Source organism: Macaca nemestrina, chromosome 4 (assembly GCF_043159975.1).
Source record: "Macaca nemestrina isolate mMacNem1 chromosome 4, mMacNem.hap1, whole genome shotgun sequence".
NCBI lineage: Eukaryota > Metazoa > Chordata > Mammalia > Primates > Cercopithecidae > Macaca > Macaca nemestrina.
The window spans coordinates 93,633,341-93,654,733 of NC_092128.1; the positions used below are offsets into that span (position 1 = coordinate 93,633,341).

General features: G+C 36.0%; 1 protein-coding gene across 3 annotated transcripts in view; it reads right to left on the reverse strand.

Annotated features, from left to right (window-relative positions):
- Positions 1-21,393, reverse strand: part of HYCC1 (hyccin PI4KA lipid kinase complex subunit 1) — a 111,460-nt gene that overhangs the window by 60,657 nt on the left and 29,410 nt on the right. For all 3 annotated transcript variants that reach the window (XM_024790951.2, XM_011731151.3, XM_011731152.2), the window contains exons 3-8: positions 20,296-20,397; positions 14,301-14,480; positions 13,377-13,457; positions 12,735-12,850; positions 12,252-12,347; positions 522-638 (exon numbers count right to left, since the gene is read on the reverse strand). In XM_024790951.2, the coding sequence (XP_024646719.1) occupies positions 522-638; positions 12,252-12,347; positions 12,735-12,850; positions 13,377-13,457; positions 14,301-14,480; positions 20,296-20,397 (692 nt within the window). The remainder of the gene's footprint in view (positions 1-521; positions 639-12,251; positions 12,348-12,734; positions 12,851-13,376; positions 13,458-14,300; positions 14,481-20,295; positions 20,398-21,393) is intronic.

A 21,393-nucleotide genomic window follows, 5' to 3' on the forward strand; every position in this document is an offset into this window, starting at 1 on the left:
CATTAGGTAAGACTGAGACTGAGCACCAATACTAGAAACTAATAGAAAGCTAATAATAAACTATTTCTAATCAAAGAGGCTCTGAAATGTTTTTTAAGAGCTAAAGTTTCTGGCAATGGGAAAAGATATTTCTTGAGGAAAAAAAGCTATTTGGAAATTATAGCAAAAAAAAAATGAAGAAAGAGACTATGAATATATTTAAGTGTTACTAATTTTCATTCCATCCTTGAATTTAAGAAAGATGATAAAGTGTTTTAGTTGGTTAAAAATTCATCAGAACTTTAAAAGATATGTTTCAAACTAAGGTAATAGTTTTAAAGTATTAAAACTATTTCATAAAATAAAGAATTTGAATGAATATCTTCCTTAAATAAAACTATTTAAGATATTCATTCATATTCTTTCACAAAAAGTATGTAAATCACTTATCTATTGACATTATAACATAGTGACAATAGATTAACAGACTATAATTTTCCAAAGAAATTAAAGGTTTACTTTGCATATGATGAGATACTTACAAGGCAAAATAAATCCCTGTTAACATTTGCACCATGAATCCTGAAGAAACTGGTATCCTGCTACTTATACCTTTGTATTTTCTTACATGTTGTCGAGGATATCCACAAACACAGATTCTAGAAAAACCAAAATAAATGTATTTGTAAAATTGGTAAAAATTTAGGTAAGTTATTTTAACATTTATAAGCCAACAATGTACTAGGTACACTTTCATAACAAACCTAATACTTATGAAACAAAGAATCTTTCCAAACAGAACATTTGTCTGTAATATATTCCTGAGTAAGTTATACCAGGAAAAAACATATAAAGTTGAGGTATGTAGATACATAGAGTAAGTGAACCAGATTCACTCACTGGTTAGTTCAGTAATTTTGGTCAATCAATTATCAATGATTTTGGGGTACCGCTAAACCTATTATATGAAACTTGGCATGGTCCAGGCTCAGTGGCTCACGCCTGTAATCTCAACACTTTGGGAGGCCAAGGCAGGTGGATCACCTAGGCCAAGAGTTTGAGACCAGCCTGGCCAATATGGTAAAACCCCGTCTCTAGTAAAAATACAAAATATTAGCCAGGCGTGGTAGCATGTGCCTGTAGTACCAGCTACTAGGGAGGCTGAGGCAGCACAATCACTTGAACCTGAGAGGTGAAGGTTGCAATGAGCCAAGATCGAGCCACTGCACTCTAGCATGGGTGACAGAGTGAGATTCCACCTCAAAAAAAAAAAAAAGAAAGAAAGAAAAAAGAAACTTGGCACTGTCATAAATAGATGTGTGGTATGATCCACAATTCCTGATAAAGTTCTTGACACAAACTGTAGGATCCAAAAAAAAAATCTATAAATTAGACTCAAACCTCATACAGTATACCATAATAAACTTCAGATAGATTATAACTCTTAATGTTTAAAAATCACAATGGACATAAAACAGGCAAATAGATACATACTCTTTGCATGCTACCTAAACATGACACCAAAGGTAGAACCCTAAAGAAAGATCAATAGATTTTACCTTTTTTTTTTCAAGAAACTACCATAAACAAAATGACATGTAAATAAATATTTATATCATGGCACATGTATACCTATGTAACAAACCTGCACGTTCAGCACATGTATCCCAGAACTTAAAGTACAAAAAATTAAAAAATTTAAAAAAGACATGGAAACTAAAAATAAAAAGCAAAGAAATATTTATTTATTATTATTATTAGTTTTTTAGAGTCAAGGTCTTGCTGTGTGCCTAGGCTGGAGTGTAGTGGCATGATCACGGCTCACTGCAGCCTTGAACTCCTGGGTTCCAGCAATTCTCCCATCTCAGCCTCCCGAGTATAGGTGCATGTCACCACACCTAGCTGCTTAAAAAAATATTTTTTTTGAGATGGGGTCTTGCTATGTTGTCAGGCTGGTCTTGAACTCCTGATCTCAAATGATCCTCCCATGTCAGCCTCCCAGTTGCTGAGATTACAAGTATCACACTCAGCTCCAGAAATATGTATTATAGTGAGGAATATTTAAGGAGTACCAAAGTTAAGGAGCATTTATTATAATGAAAAGGAAGCAACCTAAAAGTCCAACACAGGAGACCAATTATATAAATCATTCAGAGAATACTATAGAAATTAAACATAATGTTTTGAAAATCTATTTAAATGACAGGGAAAAAACTGTCCAAAACAACAGATGCAGCATAATCCCATTTTGCAATAAACAAATAGGTGTACAGTGTGTGTCACTGCAAAAAGAACATTAAAAAGTCATAGTTACCTCTGATCTGTGGGATTATAGATCTGTTTTCTTCTTTATATTTACATGTATTTTTTGAACTTTCTGACCAACATGCACTGTTTTATTGTTTGTTTGTTTTTCGTTTTTGTTTTTGAGACGGAGTTTCCCTCTTGTTGCCCAGGCTGGAGTACAGTGACATGATCTTGGTTCACTGCCACCTCTGCCTACCAGGTTCAAGCAATTCTCCTGACTCAGCCTCCCAAGTATCTGGGACTACAGGCCTGCGCCACCATACCCATCTGATTTTTTTGTATTTAGTAGAGATGGGGTTTCACCATGTTGGTCAGCATGCACTGTTTCTAAAATAAACAGTACATTTTTATTTTTCATAAACAAATTTACTAGAAAATAAATGCTTTCACATAATATTCTATGCTTGATATAATATGAGCTTCACTTAATATAGTGCTAGCCAATAGATTGTAATTATTTACTTACTCTTCCCCTGCACTCACTACCTAGAACTTTTCTCTACTCTAACTAGAGTTAGAGTAACTAACTAAAGTTATTTTCTCTACTCAATGAATCTAAGCCTTCACTTTAAAATGTCCGAGTATGCCACAGACCATTTCAAAAATATTCCCCAAGAATGTTATTAATTCAGACAACTTTAAAAGATCCACATAAATGCATTTAATATCAGAGGATCCCAGAACTTTTTAGAACCAAGAGTAAAAAGTAAGCAGGGAAATAGAAAAATTAGCTGCATGTGAAATAAAACAAACTCAAGTTTTGTTTGAATTTACAAAAATGTATGCCCAAACTAGAATAGAGACTCCTCTTACTCTTATTAACTAAAGAAGCAAACAAAAAATTTTACTTTCTTACGCCTTACATTTTTATGCTAGGGATGGTTGTATGGTTGTAAATAATAGAGAACCAATGGCTGAAAGAAATTTTTAATTAACTCATTTATTCATTCTGTAAATATTAATTAAAGACTGATATTGTGTCAGACCCTAGAGATATAGATGATGGATGTAGCTCCCACAGGGACTCACAATCTAATCATGGAGACTATGTAGTAAGCAAATATTTTCAATGAACATGTTCAAGAGCTGGTAAAGGAGAGAATGGTAAACTCAGGTGGAAGAAGTGGAGAGTCAGAGAGGACTTCTCAGAAAAGAGATTCCTTTGAATTGAGTCTTGAAGAAAAAGTGATATTTTTCCAAGTGGAAAACATAGGAAAGTTCAAAGGCAGAGGTGGGATGAAACAGCATGACATTGAGGAGACTGTGGACATTTTAGCAGGATGGAGGGCTAGGACACTAGGAAATACTAGAGAAGCTCATCACATCATGTAGCCAGATCATAAGTATCTTATAACCTGCTAGGTTTTACCACGTAGACACTGGTAAGCAACTAAAGATTTTTTTGTTTTGTTTTGTTTTGTTTTAAGCAAAGGAGTACCAAAATCAGATTGGTCTTCTGATAACATCACTCTGGCTATATTGGAAGAGTTCACTGAAACTGGATGTGGGTGGGATGAGGATCCCAGTAGTAAGATGAAGGAGGACTGAAGACAAGACAAAATGGTGGGTAGAAGGAGGAAGGGTAGGTTTGCAGTCATATCTAGGAAGTATAAAGAAGGTAAGACCAAAGAAATAAGAAGAGTAGATAATTATTTCCACATTTAGTTTGAATAGCTGGCCACATGATGGTATCATTAACTGAGTTAGAACAAATAGGAATACGGGAATATACTGTTTCAGATATGTTGGTTTTTAGGTAGCGTGACATAGTATCAATTTTGCCTGCCATGCCACCATCCCTATCTGCCATGCCACCATCCCTATCTTCTATTAAAAGCACTGCCATCCCTCTTCCCTTTAGGAACTAGTCTTTCCCTATATAATCAAGAATAATCACATGATTATGGTGAGGCTGCTAATGAAACTATCTATTACAGAGGTCGCTACCTCCATATCTATTTTTAATAATACATACATATAAGTCACACTCCCTTCCTTTCCCCCAGCAATTTTAGCTAGGAATGGCAGCTGCTCCACTAGAGACTACATTTTCTAGTTTTCCTTGCATTTAGATGTGATCATGTGACTAAGTTCTAGACAATGGTATATTAACCAAAGTGGTGAAACTTCTAGGTCACACCCCTTAAAAATCTTCTATGTCATACCCCTAAAAAGCAGCTACATGCCTTTGACTCCCTTTCTCCCTGCTTGCAGGATAGAAAGCAGATGTAATAGTGGTGATCTGAGACCATACCAACAAGAGAAATATCATAGGGAATGGCAGAATCCCAAGACAGAAGGAACTTGAACACACTGGAAACATGCAAGCAATCTACCTTTTAGACCACCTACCAGCTTGGACTTTTATGTGAGAGAGAAATAAATATCTACTTTATTTAAGTTATCATTGTTTGTCTGTGTTAATACAACCAAAGCAATATTTAACCTGATAGAGTACTCTTAACAATTATATTACTCAACATGGCCCCAAAGGGGTATGTAGAAGTCTCAGGCTGGCACACCCTTTGCTGGATGTTTTTAATACTGAAACTGGGAGAAGCTCTTTCTACTGAGGTCACTAAAAGTAGACAATGTAAGGGCCTGGCACAGTGGCTCACGCCTATAATCTTAGCACTTTTGGGAGGCCAAGGCGGATGGATCACAAGGTCAGGTGTTCAAGACCATCCTGGCCAACATGTCGAAACCCCATTTCTACTAAAAATACAAAAATTGACCCAGCATGGTGGCATACACCTGTAATCCCAGCTACTCAGGAGGCTGAGGCAGGAGAATCGCTTGAACCCGGGAGGTGGAGGTTGCGTGAGCCACCATCTGGCCATCCTGAGGCCAATTCCATGACTGCTCTTCCTAGGTTCAAATAGCTGTTTTTTTGTTTTGTTTTGTTTTGTTTTGAGATGGAGTCTCACTCTGTTGTCCAGGCTGGAGGGCAGTGGCACAATGACCTCAGCTCACTGCCACCTCCACATCCCAGGTTCAAGCGCTTCTCCTGCCTCAGCCTCCATGTAGAAGGGATTACAGGCGCCCACCACTACATCTGGCTAATTTTTGTATTTTTAGTAGAGGCGGAGTTTTGCCATGTTGGCCAGGCTGGTCTCAAACTCCTGACCTCAAGTGATCCACCCTCCTTGGCCTCCCAAAGTTCTAGGATTACAGGGGGTGAGTCACTACATCCAGCCCCTTTGGTATAATTTAGTTTGATGTAGATATCAGTTGGCTGCCACAGGAAGAGTCCTAAAATTTACAAGGTATCTATGGGACATGTTGACAGAGATAGTTCCTGGATTGAATATACAGGTTTAGGAATCAGGAAGGAAATAGTATAGGGTTCAGAACATAGATAAATTATTGTTGTTACTATACAACTTTAAAAAAATATTTGCATGGCTCTAGGATGGTCACTCATCTTTTAAATTTACTTTATGTAAGAATTACAGAGACAGTTCTCTCAAATACCAACACTACACGTGAAAGATATACAAAGGAAATAAAATTCCAGGTTCTCTCATTTTCTATACTAGCTACTTGTGAAGAAATAAGTGGTCATTTATTCGAGGCTGAAATTAAACATTTATTCAGAAATGCAAATGGTTAATGTTTTATAACTAAGAAAACTAAAACTGGTGATTTTATTTACCAATGAAAGATTTTTTAAAAGTAAAAACCCAATTATTTCCTTTAATCCTAACTCTACTTATCAAATTATAAATCTGAGCTGAAGAGCTCATCTATCATTCATTCATTCAACAGTTATTGAGGTTCTATCATATGCCAGGCACTTCTAAGCTCTTGTGATACAGCAGTGAACAAAACAAAGTTCCTGACCTTATGAAGTTTCTAGCAGTTGACAGGCTGTATCAAAAGAACAAACAAGGTAATTATAGTGTTATGAGTGCTACAAGGAAATAAACTAGGGCAGGAAAGTTCTACTTTGGGAATGATGGTCATGGAAAGCCTCTCCAACGAAGTACCATTTGAGCTGAGACCCAAAATAGTCTGGTCCTATCCCTCTGCATCATTAACTGGTAATGGCATCTCTTTTCTCTACTCCTTTATTTTGGTACTTAAGAATTCTCTGAATTAAGTTTTTTTCTGATCCCTATCTTCAAGGATATTGTTTGCCCATATACCCTTTAGTGAACTTAAATGCCAAACAAAACAAAGCAATAAAGCTATATGCCACATGAATTCCTGGTTCCTCTGTTCATCAGGGCTATGTCCTGAAGTTCTTTGATTTCCCTTCACAAATCCAAACATAAGGATATGTCCTTACAAAAGAGCAGCTGAGTACCATAACAGCCATGTCTGTATTAAGTTTACTCTGCCAAATTCACAAGGCATGTGAAAATAAAATCCCTTCTGGAAGGTGTATTTGGTCAATATATTTCTTGGAGAAGTTCTTGGCATCAATTTGTAAGTGAGAAAAACTCTTGCTGTGATTCTCATTCTCTGGTGAGAGATATGTGTTTCATTCTTAGAATTAAAAAAAACTTTTGAGATTGTTAACATAGCCTCAGTTACAAACCATACAATGATTAGGAAGACCCATTCCAGTGAGTTTATTTATTCATGATAGACCAGAACCGAAAGTAGAAAAGAAAGGTTATTATTATCAGATATACATATTTATATATAATATATAAATATATTATAAATAAATAATTATAATATTATATATAACATAACATTATTATCAGATGGATCTTCAGATCATCAGGCTAGTGAGTAGAAACTTGGCTGAAAAGGCGAAACAGGCCGGGTGTGGTGGTTCATGCCTGTAAACATTTTGGGAGTCTGAGGCCCGCGTATTGCCTGAGCTCAGGAGTTTGAGACCCGCCTGGGCAACATGGCGAAACCTCGTCTCTACTAAAAATACAAACAATTAGCTGGGCATGGTGGCATTTGCCTGTAGTCCCAGCTACTCAGGACGCTGAGGCACAAGAATTGCTTGAGCCTGGGAGGTGGAGGTTACAGTGAGCAGAGATTGTGCCGCTGCACTCCAGCCTGGGCAACAGAGCAAGACCCCATCTCAAAAAAAGAGGGGCAGAGAGAAGTGGAGAGGAAAAGTCCAGGAGAATAGAAAAAGGGGAAAGGAGAAAAGAGAAAGTGGAAGAATTGCCTGATTAGTAATGAGCACTTTTCTGTCCTGCTTGTTCTGCTCTTTGAAATTAAGAGCTTAATAAAGTCTGCATCTCCTGTCATGTTTCTCAAGTGAAGATCACACACAAAAATCATGCTCACATGGTTGGAGGAAAGATTATTTTAGTTGGGTTGTGAAGGATGGGCAAAATTTAGATACTGGTAAAAACTAGTTTCCAAACAAAATAACAAGCAATTGAAAAATTTGCCATAGGTTCTTTCAACTAGAAATGACCTAATATCAGATATGCTCTAGAATTGTTGATACAGTCATAGCAAACAGGTGAGAAAAAAAAAAAAGCAATGCCTTATATGCATCCATAGTGAATGTGTGTGCTCACTGATGGAGTACAATAATATGCCAGCTGTCATTTACTAGATGATAACAAAGTGGCTGATGCTGCATTAAGTGCTTTATATTTATATAAATTTTATTAGTCAGGAGCAAAATGGCTTACTCGTAACAAAGGTGCCCTTAATTGACAGAAAACAATCTATTCAGGTGGTCAGAAAAATTGACCTAGAAGTCAGGAGAGAGGCAGGGATTCATTACAGGTACACAGAAACAAATACACTGATCAGGAACTCACAGCTATCCATATCCAGGTTCGTCAGTTAGATGACTCACTAGCTAAACAAAATCAGAGCTGTCCCTTAGACAATGGGAGAGAATTCAACTTAGTAGCTGAGCATAGTTTCATTCTTAATATTTATATTCCACATCAAAAAAGAAGATAAGCCATTTGTTAAACAGCCTTGTATTAAATATCCAAAAGGAAGAAATCATTTCCTCAAACTTAGAGGACTCTGATATATACTATCAAAACTTATTCGTAGCATTGGTAAGTATATTTCTTTTCATAGAGCCATATATGTTTAGTACCAGCAGAGAACAAAAGCTTCTTGACTATAGCTTATTCAGTTTAGCTCTTGCTTGCTGTTGGATCTCTTCTTCAAGTTGTTCACACACAATACGTAGGAGGAAAAGAGGCTATCAAGCTGGCCATCAATCAATCTGAATCAGGAAGGCAAAGCTTATAGTAACTAAACAGATTTTTGCTCAGTAGAATGAATTTATGTTAGCATAGGTGGAGGGTGGGAAGTGTTCAAGATTGTTTTAATTATTTTCATAACTAATTACAATCAGAAGATAAAAAAAGAATGAAACACATTTGTCACTGAATCTAGTTCATATACCCCATGAATTTTTTCTGGTTGTATTTATGTATCCTTCCTCCTAGATGACCCAATCATTTTGGTATAATCATCAACCAAATTCAGCAGCAATCTAAAACAACTATCACAGGGTAAACAGGATTAGATGGCCCATATAACAGTGGGATCACTTTTATCTTCAGGAAAACCAGCATAGGTGCTAAGATCATTAAGAAGCTCTTATACTTTAACTGCTATAACCGTTTTCTAACTTACTTACACCACAGTTCTGTAACCAATTTTCTTTCCATAGATATGAACTAGGCTTAACCTGATTAACAAAAGTGTTTTCTAATTCTTTTCTACTCATCTTAAAAATGTACAAAACCTCCTAATTAGAATATCTGATAAACGATTAAGAAAGCCAGTAGGTATGAGAAATAAATAACTGGATTTTATCATTGAGAATACAGTTAATAGGGAATCTAAAATGAAAATTTAAAAACATAAATAACTAAAAATGATAGAAATGATAAATTTGATAGAGTTCCTCAAATGTAAGGCATTGTAGTTAAGAGTTAGCATTATTTAGATAGCTTAAGTCTTTTAAATTACTTAGATCTTTCCCCCACCCTTGTTTTTTTTTTTTTTTTAAATCTGGTGGACATTTATATGAAATTAATTTCTCTTGTGGCACAGATTGATCTATTTCTACCAAAACTTCCTTGGCCAAAATCCTACAGCGAGTTTTAAAATAATCTGTTTCTCTTTGTTTTTAAAGCCAGTTTTTACTTGCATTCTCTGTTGAAGAATTATTCAGTTCCCTGGTCAGGTAAAATTGGTATATTAGCAATTTTCTCCTTATAATGTAAACGTAATTATATTAGAATGTGCTACATTAGAGTTAGGACAAAAATCAGTGACACAAGTTCTTTTCTAACTTTTCCATCAGTAGTTTCAGGGAAACATCAAGAGTGGTTGGGCATTGTATTAGAACATCTATGGAGCTTCAAAAAATACATTTACACATAATACATAAAAATATAAATATATACATATATAGGCATTCCTGGATCCTAGCACCTAATATACTGCTTCAGAGTAGGATCTGGACTTCACAGTGTGTTCTAAGTTCTAGAGGTGAAAATTGCTGCATTGTTACTCCTTAAACCAGTATTTCTGAATGTTGGTCTTTATACCCATTTTAGTCGATAACAAGAGTTTTCACTAGGCCATAGTGAAATGAAAAGCCAGGAAAGCTAAACTTATCCCAATTTAATTTATAAATTATTTTCCTTCCCTTCCACCCCCCCCCCACCTTTTTGATATTAAAATAGTCTCCCTTTTGTTAAATAATGTTGATGGTAGATATTTATAATATAATGACTTGGCAAAATAAAAAGTTGGTAACACGTATGTAAATAACCCAGCTGTTCCACCTTTTTTGAGATTTTACAGATCTGTGAAATTCAAAAGTCTGGACATTTCTGCCTTTAAACAATTTAAAGCAAAAAACATCTTAGAACGACTTGGTAAGTGGGAGAGATGAACCATTGGTACCATCTTTTAAGGTTAGGAAACGTAATTATGCTCTAATTTGGAAAACATCTGAAAGACTTCACTTCTCTATCTTCTCTACTAAGCCCTTTGTCTTGTGAATTCTCTTCCTCTGCTGATTCTGCATGGCTTTCTATCCTATTCAGTATCAAGTTCTGATTTTTTATTTATTTTGTTTTCATTTCATTTCTAAGTATTGCTCAATGATCCCTCCCTCTGTGATATGGTTTGGCTGTGTCCCCACTCAAATCTCATCTTAAATTGTAGCTCCCATAATCTCCACATGTCACGGGAGGGACCCAGTGCGGGGGTAATTGAATCATGGGGACAGGTTTTCCCATGCTGTTCTCGTGATAGTGAATAAGTCTCATGAGATCTGATGGCTTTATAAAGGGGAGTTCTCCTGCATATGCTCTCTTGCCTGCTGCCATGTAAGACGTGCCTTTGTTCCTCCTTTACTTTCCACCATGATTGTGAGGCTCCCCAGCATGTAGAACTGTGAGTCCATTAAACATCTTTTCCCTTATAAATTACCCAGTCTCAGGTATTTCTTCATAGCAGTATGAACATGGACTAATACACTTAGGATAAGTTGCATTTTCTTCTTTCTTTTTTTTTTTTTTTTTTGAGACGGAGTCTCCTTCAGTCGCCCAGGCTGGAGTGCAGCGGCAGGATCTCGGCTCCCTGCAAGCTACGCCTCCCGGGTTCACGCCATTCTCCTGCCTCAGCCTCCCAAGGAGCTGGGACTACGGAGGCCCGCCGCCACGCCCGGCTAATTTTTTGTATTTTTAGTAGAGACGGGGTTTCACGGTGTTAGCCAGGATGGTCTCAATCTCCTGACCTCGTGATCCGCCCGCCTCGGCCTCCCAAAGTGCTGGGATTACAGGCGTGAGCCACCGCACCCGGCCCATAAGTTGCATTTTCTAAATAAATTCCTCAAATAGAAATTATTCCACAAGTTCCTTAGTTCTATAATATCTCTTATTTACTTGAATTATCGAGGGCAATAATCTGTCATTTTTGTTTCTGCTTTTTTTTCTTTTTTCTTTTTTATTATACTTTAAGTTCTAGGGTACATGGGCACAATGTGCAGGTTTGTTACATATGTATACATGTGCCATGTTGGTGTGCTGCAACTATTAACTCAAAAAGGAACATTGACATTGCCAAAAATTTAGAAAATCACAAAAAAAATCACAAAGGAGAAAATTAAAATAAACCACAATTCCACCAACTAGAGACAATCATTGTTAATATTCTGGTCATATTCAACCAATACCATATATAGTATCATTAACTACTGTTTTAAATCAGGATTTTTTAAATGTGAATATACTACACTCAAGGATATAATTTAGTTTATAACTCCTTGACTCAATTTATTTTTAACAAGAAAAGTTTAAGAACCAGTATCTCTTACTTATTTCTTAGTTCCAAATCAGAGCACAGTAAAAATATATAAATACAAACAAAAAGAAGCCAACCACATGCCAAAACTTGAAAGATCATAACAGCTCTATCATTTAGCTATATACTATAATCCTTTTCTGATTAAATATTCAATTTAAATGTTATTCATCTTTACATTCTTCATCATGTTCTTGTTTTTGTTGTTTTTGTGTTGTTTTTGAGACAGGGTCTTGCTCTGTCACCCAGACTGAAGTGCAGTGGTGCAATCACAGCTCACTGTATTCTCAACCTCCTGGGCTCAAGTGACTGTCCCACCTCAGCCTCCCAGGTAGCTGGGACTACAGGCGTGCACCACCATGCCCAGCTGATCTTTTTTTTTTAATTTTTTTATAGAGACAGGGGTCTTGCTATGTTGCCCAGGCTGGTCTTGAACTCCTGGGCTCATGCGATACTCCCACCTCAGCTTATCAAAGTGCTGAAATTACAGACATGAGCTTTGCACATGTTTTTTTGTGACTATCAATTATAGGGAACTTTCCATGTGTTGGGTAGGCTGAGCTTTACATTAACTTATTTAATGTTTTAAACAAATGATTACACAAAACAAAAATAACTTAGGTATGTACCAGACTAGCAATCATAGATTCATATATTTCAATATTAGAAACACTTGAATTTTACTTTACCTTGAACAAATTTGACACAGTGACTGAAGAGAAACACTGGGCATATAGGTTAAGGCAGCATTGTAACACAACAAAAGGAATGTCAACACTTCAAACCTAAAGAGAAACAAAAAGAATATTACCAAATCTTTAGAATTCTAAGAAGTCAACTATAATAGGGGAGAGGGCACTCCTTGGGGAGAGATATAATGTTACAGAACAGACCTGCACAGTATAAGCACACCAATAATGAAAAACTACAAGGAAAAAAAGACTTTCCAAGTAACAGCCATATGAAACCTGTCTTTAAAATTCAATGTTCCAGCTGACACCTGAAGCAAGGCACACTGACAAATCTAGATCTATTTTTCTCTTGTATAAAATGACTCAATATTCAAATAAATTGTCACACACAACTCATTAAACATTATTTATAAATCTACTGAAATAATATTCTTAAAAAATTAGTGGAGTAAGATAAGAATTTTTATCCCCACAGTATACCTATTCTGTGCTGTCAGCATCTCCCTTTGAGGATGAGGTCCACTGTATACCACTTTTGACAAACCATGCTGGGATAGTGCACTCTCGGTCAGAGCCATGGACCCAATGCTGGAAGGCTAGAGAAAAGACATTTGAATAAAGAAAAAAAAAAAGCTATTCTACTGAAAAGGTGATACTTAGAATATATATGTACCACTAAAATAGCTACCATGAAGAACATCATATATCTTAAACACATTTAGGATGCCTACCAATTTTTTTGCTCAAAGATTTAATAACTAATTTTAAAACAAACCACAAATGAGAAATAAAAATTAGTTTAATTTCAAAAATTCTACCATGGAAATACACAATTGCCCCCACTACCCCCACCAACACACACAAGTAGCCATCCATCAGGAGGAGTGAAAAATATTTCAAAAAGAATACTTTCAATAGATCTCTTATTAGCAGATTTTAGTTTGATGTTCAATTATTTTGATTTCTCATCTCAATTTGGAAATAGTAAATACTTTGCGGGTATTTATACTTTTGCAGGTACTAATAAATTGATCAATTTTTTTTCCTAAATAACTAGATTATAACTTGTGGCAATGTCAAAGCTTAGGGTCAATAAACTTGTTATGATAAAATGTCACTTACTTCATGATATACAGATGGTTTGGATAAAGATGGAATTGTAAAACTCAATACTTTGCTATGTCCCTGTTTGTCAACTATTTCCTATAGAAGTGAAAGAAAATATATTAAAATACATACTTTCTTACACATAAATTTACAGACTAAATTTAAATAGTCTAAAACATTTTTTTAAAAAGACCTGAATAGAAAGGAATTTTAACTTAAAATCTTAAACCATGATAATCCATTATTATTCATCAACACCGGCAGTTAAACTGTACATCCTTCCACTTAAAAAATATATGTAACATAATTTTCAGGATGGCTGAGATACAGATATAGTGTCTTAATAATCCTTGATCTTCCTCATGTAACAAGTTATATTTGTTAAGTGATCATTTAAATATGAAATATGTGAAGAAAATGACCTCACATTTCTTTTCCATTTTGAAAGGTACAAAACTTAAGTATCTAGAATACCATACTAATTAATATACAAACTCTATTAGTAAGGCAAGCTATATGTTAAAACAATGTTGTACACTCTGGAGACAGTCTAGATTTTATAGAACTATAATTGGTGAATATTAGAGTAAATCTTTTCTCCCAAACCTTCTGTGAAGGTCAGAAACAGATCATTTATAGGCAATGAACTTTAAGTTTACAAAATTTAAAATGCAACACTGATATTTTCAGATATCGCTATAAAAGAAATGAAATGGTCCGATTTTCAACCTTCAATTAATCCATAAAGGTATAGTTACATAATTACCTATATGCTTGTATGTCTCCCAACCCCCAGAAAGTTATATTTGGAAGAATGGGCTATGAGTCATTTGACATATGAAAAAACAAACACTAGCTTCATTAAAATGATAAGCAGTTGCACAGGTTATATATTTGATTTTCTCAAAAAAGATTTTGTTAACTCCATTAAATACAAACCAAATTGTAAACCCCTAGAAGAAGAGCTTCAATGCATCCACTGCTATGCACATTTCTGCTGGCTGAGACTGCAAGGTAGCACCAAATTAGTTCTGGGAGAAATTGCAGCGTAAATTGAAGCAACTGCTCCTCTCCACTGCGATAGAATTCAAAGAGCTGGTGACAGACAGGTTCCAGCAACTGGAAGAAACACAAAATGTTAATTCAAGAACTGGACTGTATTTGAATGGAACTACTATATGAAGTATAAAAGGTTTTCTCAGATTGGTAAAAATCATGTCTTTTTAAATTCTTAAAATACCTAAGTTGTAGGGAGTTTCTTCCTAAAATATCCTTTCTTCCTGGTAAAACACATGCCAATATATAAAGGTTTGACTATGGGGTTGAAGAAATTGAAATGGGAATCCTGGGTACTTACTGTCCTATCTCCCTCCTCCTGAGTTTATAATTAGGCAACATCTGACAGCAATGATTGGTGTGTAGGGGGGCTAAATAACTACAGACCCCCCTAGATCTAGATCCCTATTGTGACCATGACTAATTGGCCCTGGAGAGTCTAAAAATTGCTGTAATTTTATTTTAAACATAATTTGGAGTCATCCACAACCTTTTCCTCTCCCACCACACTCTCAACATTATCCAGTTAACAGAGCTGACTGCATCTTTATAAGGGGCTTTAAGAAATCACATAGGCAAGGTAAGACCCTCTTACAGGTAAGTATTCTCTTAAAGCATATACAATGATCACACACAAGTCATACTCAAATATGTTAAAAGATTCACAAGGTACTGTTCACAAGGTACTGATTTTTCAAGCAAATTCTCAGGCTATTTATTATATATATAGCCAATGAACTACACTTCACTAAGGCAACAAATTTAAATAAATATACTAAACAGATTTTCTACAACCAATAATGGTAATGAACAGAAACTAATTTACAGTGGATGTTTTGATTTCAAGTAAGTAAAATATGTAAACTGAATATAATTAAAGTCAATATTGTTTATAAAAGGTATAACAAAAGTTATACTTCAATAAACATTGACTAAGTCAAATTAGTCTTTCCTATTGAAAAATTAATAAACTTCTGACAGTTAATCTTCCACAAGGAATACTTTTTCCACTCCTGAAATGGTCTTTAGAGGCCAAGAGATGTCCAGTGTGGCCATGGAAAGACAACAGAAAAACAGAGGGGCAGGAGGCAAAGTCATCCCATTCAGAGATAGCAAGAGAAGTTTTTAGCGCAGGAATTTGAAAGAAGGGGGTTAGAGGTGGCTGGAAGAAAGAATGACTGGTTAGGGATGTTTTAGCTTTCAGGGCGGAGTTTTTAAAATTTTCTTTGTGGACCCATATCAATAATCTCGAATTGTGGCATAACATCCCTCATCTCTAAATCCCTCAGAAAGCTATATCAATTGAGATAGTCTAACAAACACTGCAAAATTATGAAATCTTTTTTTTTTTTTTTGAGACGGAGTCTCGCTCTGTTGCCCAGGCTGGAGTGCAGTGGCCGGATCTCAGCTCACTGCAAGCTCCGCCTCCCGGGTTCACGCCATTCTCCTGCCTCAGCCTCCTGAGTAGCTGGGACCACAGGCGCCCGCCACCAGGCCCGGCTAATTATTTTGTATTTTTAGTAGAGACGGGGTTTTCCGTGTTAGCCAGGATGAGTCTCGATCTCCTGACCTCGTGATCCCCCCGTCTCGGCCTCCCAAAGTGCTGGGATTACAGGCTTGAGCCACCGCGCCCGGCCATTATGAAATCTTACTTGAAAATTTATTCAAGACAGTTTGTATGAACATATAATTTTAATCAAAACATACTCAAAAGGCTTTACAATCCATTTAAAATCCAAAATTTAGAGTTTTTGCCGTACAAAAGTATAACTTAATGAAGACCGATTCAAAGAGGAGGTGGAAATATATCACAACAAGATTAGATGAAATTATGCATTTGAAATTAATACAGATAAATATCAATATCTGTGAAGTGTGTCCCAGATTGCGAAGTACTTACACATACATAAACCCATTAAATTCCCACAACACTGTAGGGTAAAATATCATTATCCACACTTTCCACAGAAGGAAACTAAGACAAAGAGGCTATCCGCTATGACCAAAATCACATGGCTTACAAGGGTCAGACCTGGAGCCAGGTATTTTGACTTCTTTACTAACATACCTGAAAAATGTCAGGAAGAATAAAATTATATACAGTGTGGGAAATATGGACAGTGTCTGACATATCTAATTTGACTATATTTGAGGCAAGCAAAGGAACATCAGAACCTGCTGTGTTCCTGGTGTCTGGGTTGCATTTTTTAATGTATTTTTTTTCATGGAAACTGTGTTATTTATCGTGGTTACGTTTTACAGTACTATTAAGAGAGACTGTACCTCAAGTATACTTATACGTGTTAAATGGCTTTTTTGGGTTTAAGGAGAACCTAGTCACCACGTGTCATCTCTCCATTGTAAAATATATTTTGAGTTCTAAAATAGCTAAGCCGCAAATGGATTTTTACAACAATCCATTCATAAGTAAGAAGTCTGTATTATAACAGAGATTTCTAGTGGTAATAGGCATATGACTCAAAAATGCTCTTTAGTGACTAAGTAAGGAAAATGTTCTTTAATGACTAAGCAGGAAAAGAGTCAAGTTTTGGTAAATTTAGAAGGAAAATCTTGTAATATTTTTTGTACTGAACAATTACTGAGGAACATTGGGTAGGAAAAGGATACAGAAAAGTTGGAGAACATTACTATTCAGGAACCAGCAGCTACTGGTACCGGACCTCTCTCTTCTCTGGACTCCAGACTCCTAGAACTCGAAGGGGACTTTATGTAGGTCTTTCAAAAAACAGCTGATTTCATAACAGACTTAAGCAGTATTAACCTCTACTCATATGCCTGTCTCAAAGTTATAGTCAACTAAAAGCGCCGTTTAAGCAAATTGCACTGTACCCATATAAACTGCCTCTTTATAAGTTTCTTGAACACATCACACATCCCAGGGCCTTTCCACCTACAGTTCATTCTCCTGGAAGGCTCTTGCCCCTGATTCCACTCCAACTCCTAATTCGTTTGGATCTTGATTCAATCACCAACTTCCTCAGCCCCAACATATATTTCCCTTCATTTTATTTATCCTTATAGATTTATCACTAACTGACATAGTATTATATGTTTAGCTATTTGTTTAATGTCTATCTCACTAACTAGAAAACAAGTTTTAATCTACAAGATCAAGAATTTAGTCTATTTTATTCTCATAATTCCTAAGTGGTTCCTGATACATTATATGTGTTTAATAAATTAAATGAATAAAACTGAATAATGAAAAAGTACTATTAGTAAAGTTTAAATGCCAAATTCATTGAACTTCAAATAATACCAGAAACAATATCTCAAATTTCAAAAATTCTGGAAAACAATAATATCAACTTGTTAGGAATATTTTCAAATTAAGACACAAAATATTCTAAACAGCAAAAGGGAGGTTACAATGTTAAAGTAGATTACACTTTTGTATTTTAGAAGCACTTCCAAATATATTTGAAAGAGCGAGTGTTTTTTTTAAGAATACAGAATACACACTGTCTTTACCACATGAACCAGAATAAAAGCACAAAACAAACTAACATGCAAGACCAGAACCAGTGCTTAGGAAAGTATGGTCCCGAGGATCATCCACAAACTGTTACCAGTCTCCAACAATATAAACATAGAAATTGAGAGGAAACATTTAGAAACTTTTATAGCAACTTAATATTGTGGCAACATCCAAGTGAGCCATCAGATTTATCAGAGTATACATCAGTTATGGAATATCAAATTTGTGTGGTGCCTCACACTGTGGTGTGAGTTGCATGTTAGTCACGTACTTTAGATACACATATTTGTCTGTGACAGATTACAATTTTTTAAAAAAACTGGTCCGTCATCACTAGTAGTTTCAGAAACATTGCTCTGAACCATCAGAGCTATATTCACTAGCATTATCTGAATAAAAGGAATGCTATAAACTAATCTAGCCAATCATAAATTTATCCTACAAACTCTTTCCAAAGTAGCCTAGTTAAAACATACTTCATCAGAGGAATAATTTTTAAGCTTCTCAAAATAATAAATAATACATGAGCATCAAGATTTAATTTGTTAAAAAACATAAATCACATGGCTATACTTACCCTATTTTGTGAAATAATTCTAAACCAAACATGCAAAATTTTAAAACAGCTTTCACTCAATATTTAAAAAGTAAAACCCTTCAAGAAAACAGCCTACCTGTGCATTCTATATAAGTTAAGAAGTTTTGGGGAGAAGGAAGAGACAAGACAAATATGATTGTTCAATTCAGTTATTCCAGTTAAAGTTTTTTGGCTTGTCAATATATACTCCCTAATCCCTTCAGCACCTAAAATTCATGATATGCATTACAGTATAACCAGTAGGAGTGGGCTATTCGACACCCCCTCCAAAAGAGGTTAACTACTCAAAAGAAGATCCTCCCTCAATTTTGGTAGTTTAATTCCAGAGATACGTAGATCCATATTGGACTGGACTCCAGGATATGTTACTTTACCACTGAATCTGCTGTTAGAGTCTATCATGCCATCCATCAAACTCAAGTACAAAAGGAATTATGTACTTCAGATCCCTCTCTTCTACCATACCTCTTTCCACTCCCCCTAACACTGCTCAAGTTTAGGTTCTCAACAGCTCCCTCCTAGTCTACTGTCATAGCTTCCTAGTCTTCTTGTGTTACCTATTTTTTCATTTGCCAATCTATCCTCCACATAGCCACCTTCCTAACCCCTCAGTGCAGAGTCTAAACTGCTTAAGATGGAATTTGACGCCCACCACGGTTACGTCCTAAACCTAGCTTTCTAGCTTCAGCTCCTATCACAGCCTTACCCTCTCTTGTTAACTACTGTATTAGCCTATTCACTTTTTCCAAAAGTCGTACCTTTTTATTTTTCATCCTATCTCCAATTTTTTTCTATTTCTACTATGAATAGTAGGATTTACAAGCACCAGAATCTGGAGTATAGATTATTTTATTACCTTCAAACTAAATGGGCAGCTAGTGGGGTGCAGTGCCTCATGCCTGGAATCCCAGCACTTTGGGAGGCTGAGGTGGATGGATCGCTTGAGCCCAGGAGTTCGAGACCAGCCTGGGCAACATGGTGCAATCCCATCTCTACCAAAAATACAAAAATTGGCCAGGTGTGATGGTGCATGACTGAAGTCCCAGGTACGGGGGTGCTGAGGTGGGAGGATCGCTTGAACCCGGGAGGTCAAGGCTACAGTGAGCCATGATCACACCACTGCACTCCAGCCTGGGAAATAAAGTGAGACCTTGTCTCAAAAAAAAAAAAAAAAAAAAAAAATCTAAATTAGCCATCAGAAAAAGGAAAGGGTGGTAGTGGGGGCAAGAGGAAAGACTGGGAAAGGCAATAGCCAGACTAAACTATTTGCCATTCTTTAAATGCCTTTCATTTTCTGAGCCTCCGTATACTATCCCCACTGCATGGAATATTCTTTTACCTTGCCACCTGGAAAACTTGTGCTTATCCGTAGACTGGATTAAGGATTGCCTTGAAACCATGTGTTTACTTATTTTCTCCCACTTTCCTCTTTCAGGATAAAAACCATGTGTTACTCAATTTGATTCTCCATTGCCTAGCATAGTTGAAGGGCTCATAATGGACACTCAAATACTTGCTGAATGAATAAAATGAAATGTAGTGACATAAACTTTTCAAAGCTACCTCTAGCGAGAGAGAAAGAGAGAAAATGTTCAGAGATGGCTTTTGGAATATGGTAATAAATTCTATTTCTTGGCTTGGGGAATGGTACACTAAAGTTCATTTCAGTATTGTTCTTTAAACATATATATTTTCTTACCCTTTTATATAGATTTGACAATGAAAAATTAAAAATCAATCAAGTCAATACTACTAGCACAATAAACCATAAAAGTACTTACCTCACTTTGTGGCTCCTGGATAACTTTATAGAGAGATGAAACTAAAGAACTCTTGTCTTTCAAATTTGTGGCATAATTTGGTAAAGATGTTTCTGGTAATGTCTAAACAAATTTAAAAAAATACATTTTATTTTTATGAAATGTCCAGAATAGGCAAATCCATAGACGCAGAAAGTAAATTAGGTGTTGCGAGGACTGCAGAGGGGAGAGGAAGATTAGGAGTGACCAACAGGTATGAAGTTTCTTTTTGGGGTGATGGAAATGTGCTGAAAGTAGATGCTGGCATTGGTTGTACAACACTGTGAATATATCAAAAACCAAGGCAAGGTAAACATGTTTACCTTAAATTAGTAAATTTTATGTTATATTAATTATATCTCAACAAAACTTCAAAATAAAACAAAAAATATATTTTATCCTCTTATCAACAAGGACATAAACTAACATCAACACTTCATCTTCGATCACAGTTTGGGATTAGAGATAAGAATATAGGCCAGGCGCAGTGTCTCATGCCTATAATCTTAGCACTTTGGGAGGCTGAGGCAGGAGGATTGCTTGACCCCAGGAGTTCAAGACCAGCCTGGGCAATATAGTGAGACCTCATCTCTACAAAAAATAAACAAAATTAGCTGGGCATGGTGGCACATGCCTGTAGTCCTGGCTACTCGAGAAGCTAAGGTGGGAGGATGGCTTGAGCCTGGGAGGTCAAGGCTACAGCGAGCCATGATTCCGGCACTGCACTCCAGCCTGGGCAACAGAACGAGACAGGGTCAAATTAACTCCGGAGTTACATACTGTGACTGTTAAGCATGGGAAGGCTGTTCTACTTTACCAACTGAGGGGAAAATTTAGAACTTTCAGAGCTAGAGAAAAAGATATCCACACTACCAACAAACTAATTTTCCTAATGCCATTTAAAATGTGGACAACGAGTCACAGCTTGCCAGCACCACCTATTCAGAACGAACACCATGACCAGAGAAGAATGGGAAGAAATAAAAACTCCAGTAGTAAGTCAGATAATTTTGAATAAAAGTGTAGGGAAATCTGAAAACAAAAACATTTCATTATCATAATGATAAAAACCTTTCCTTC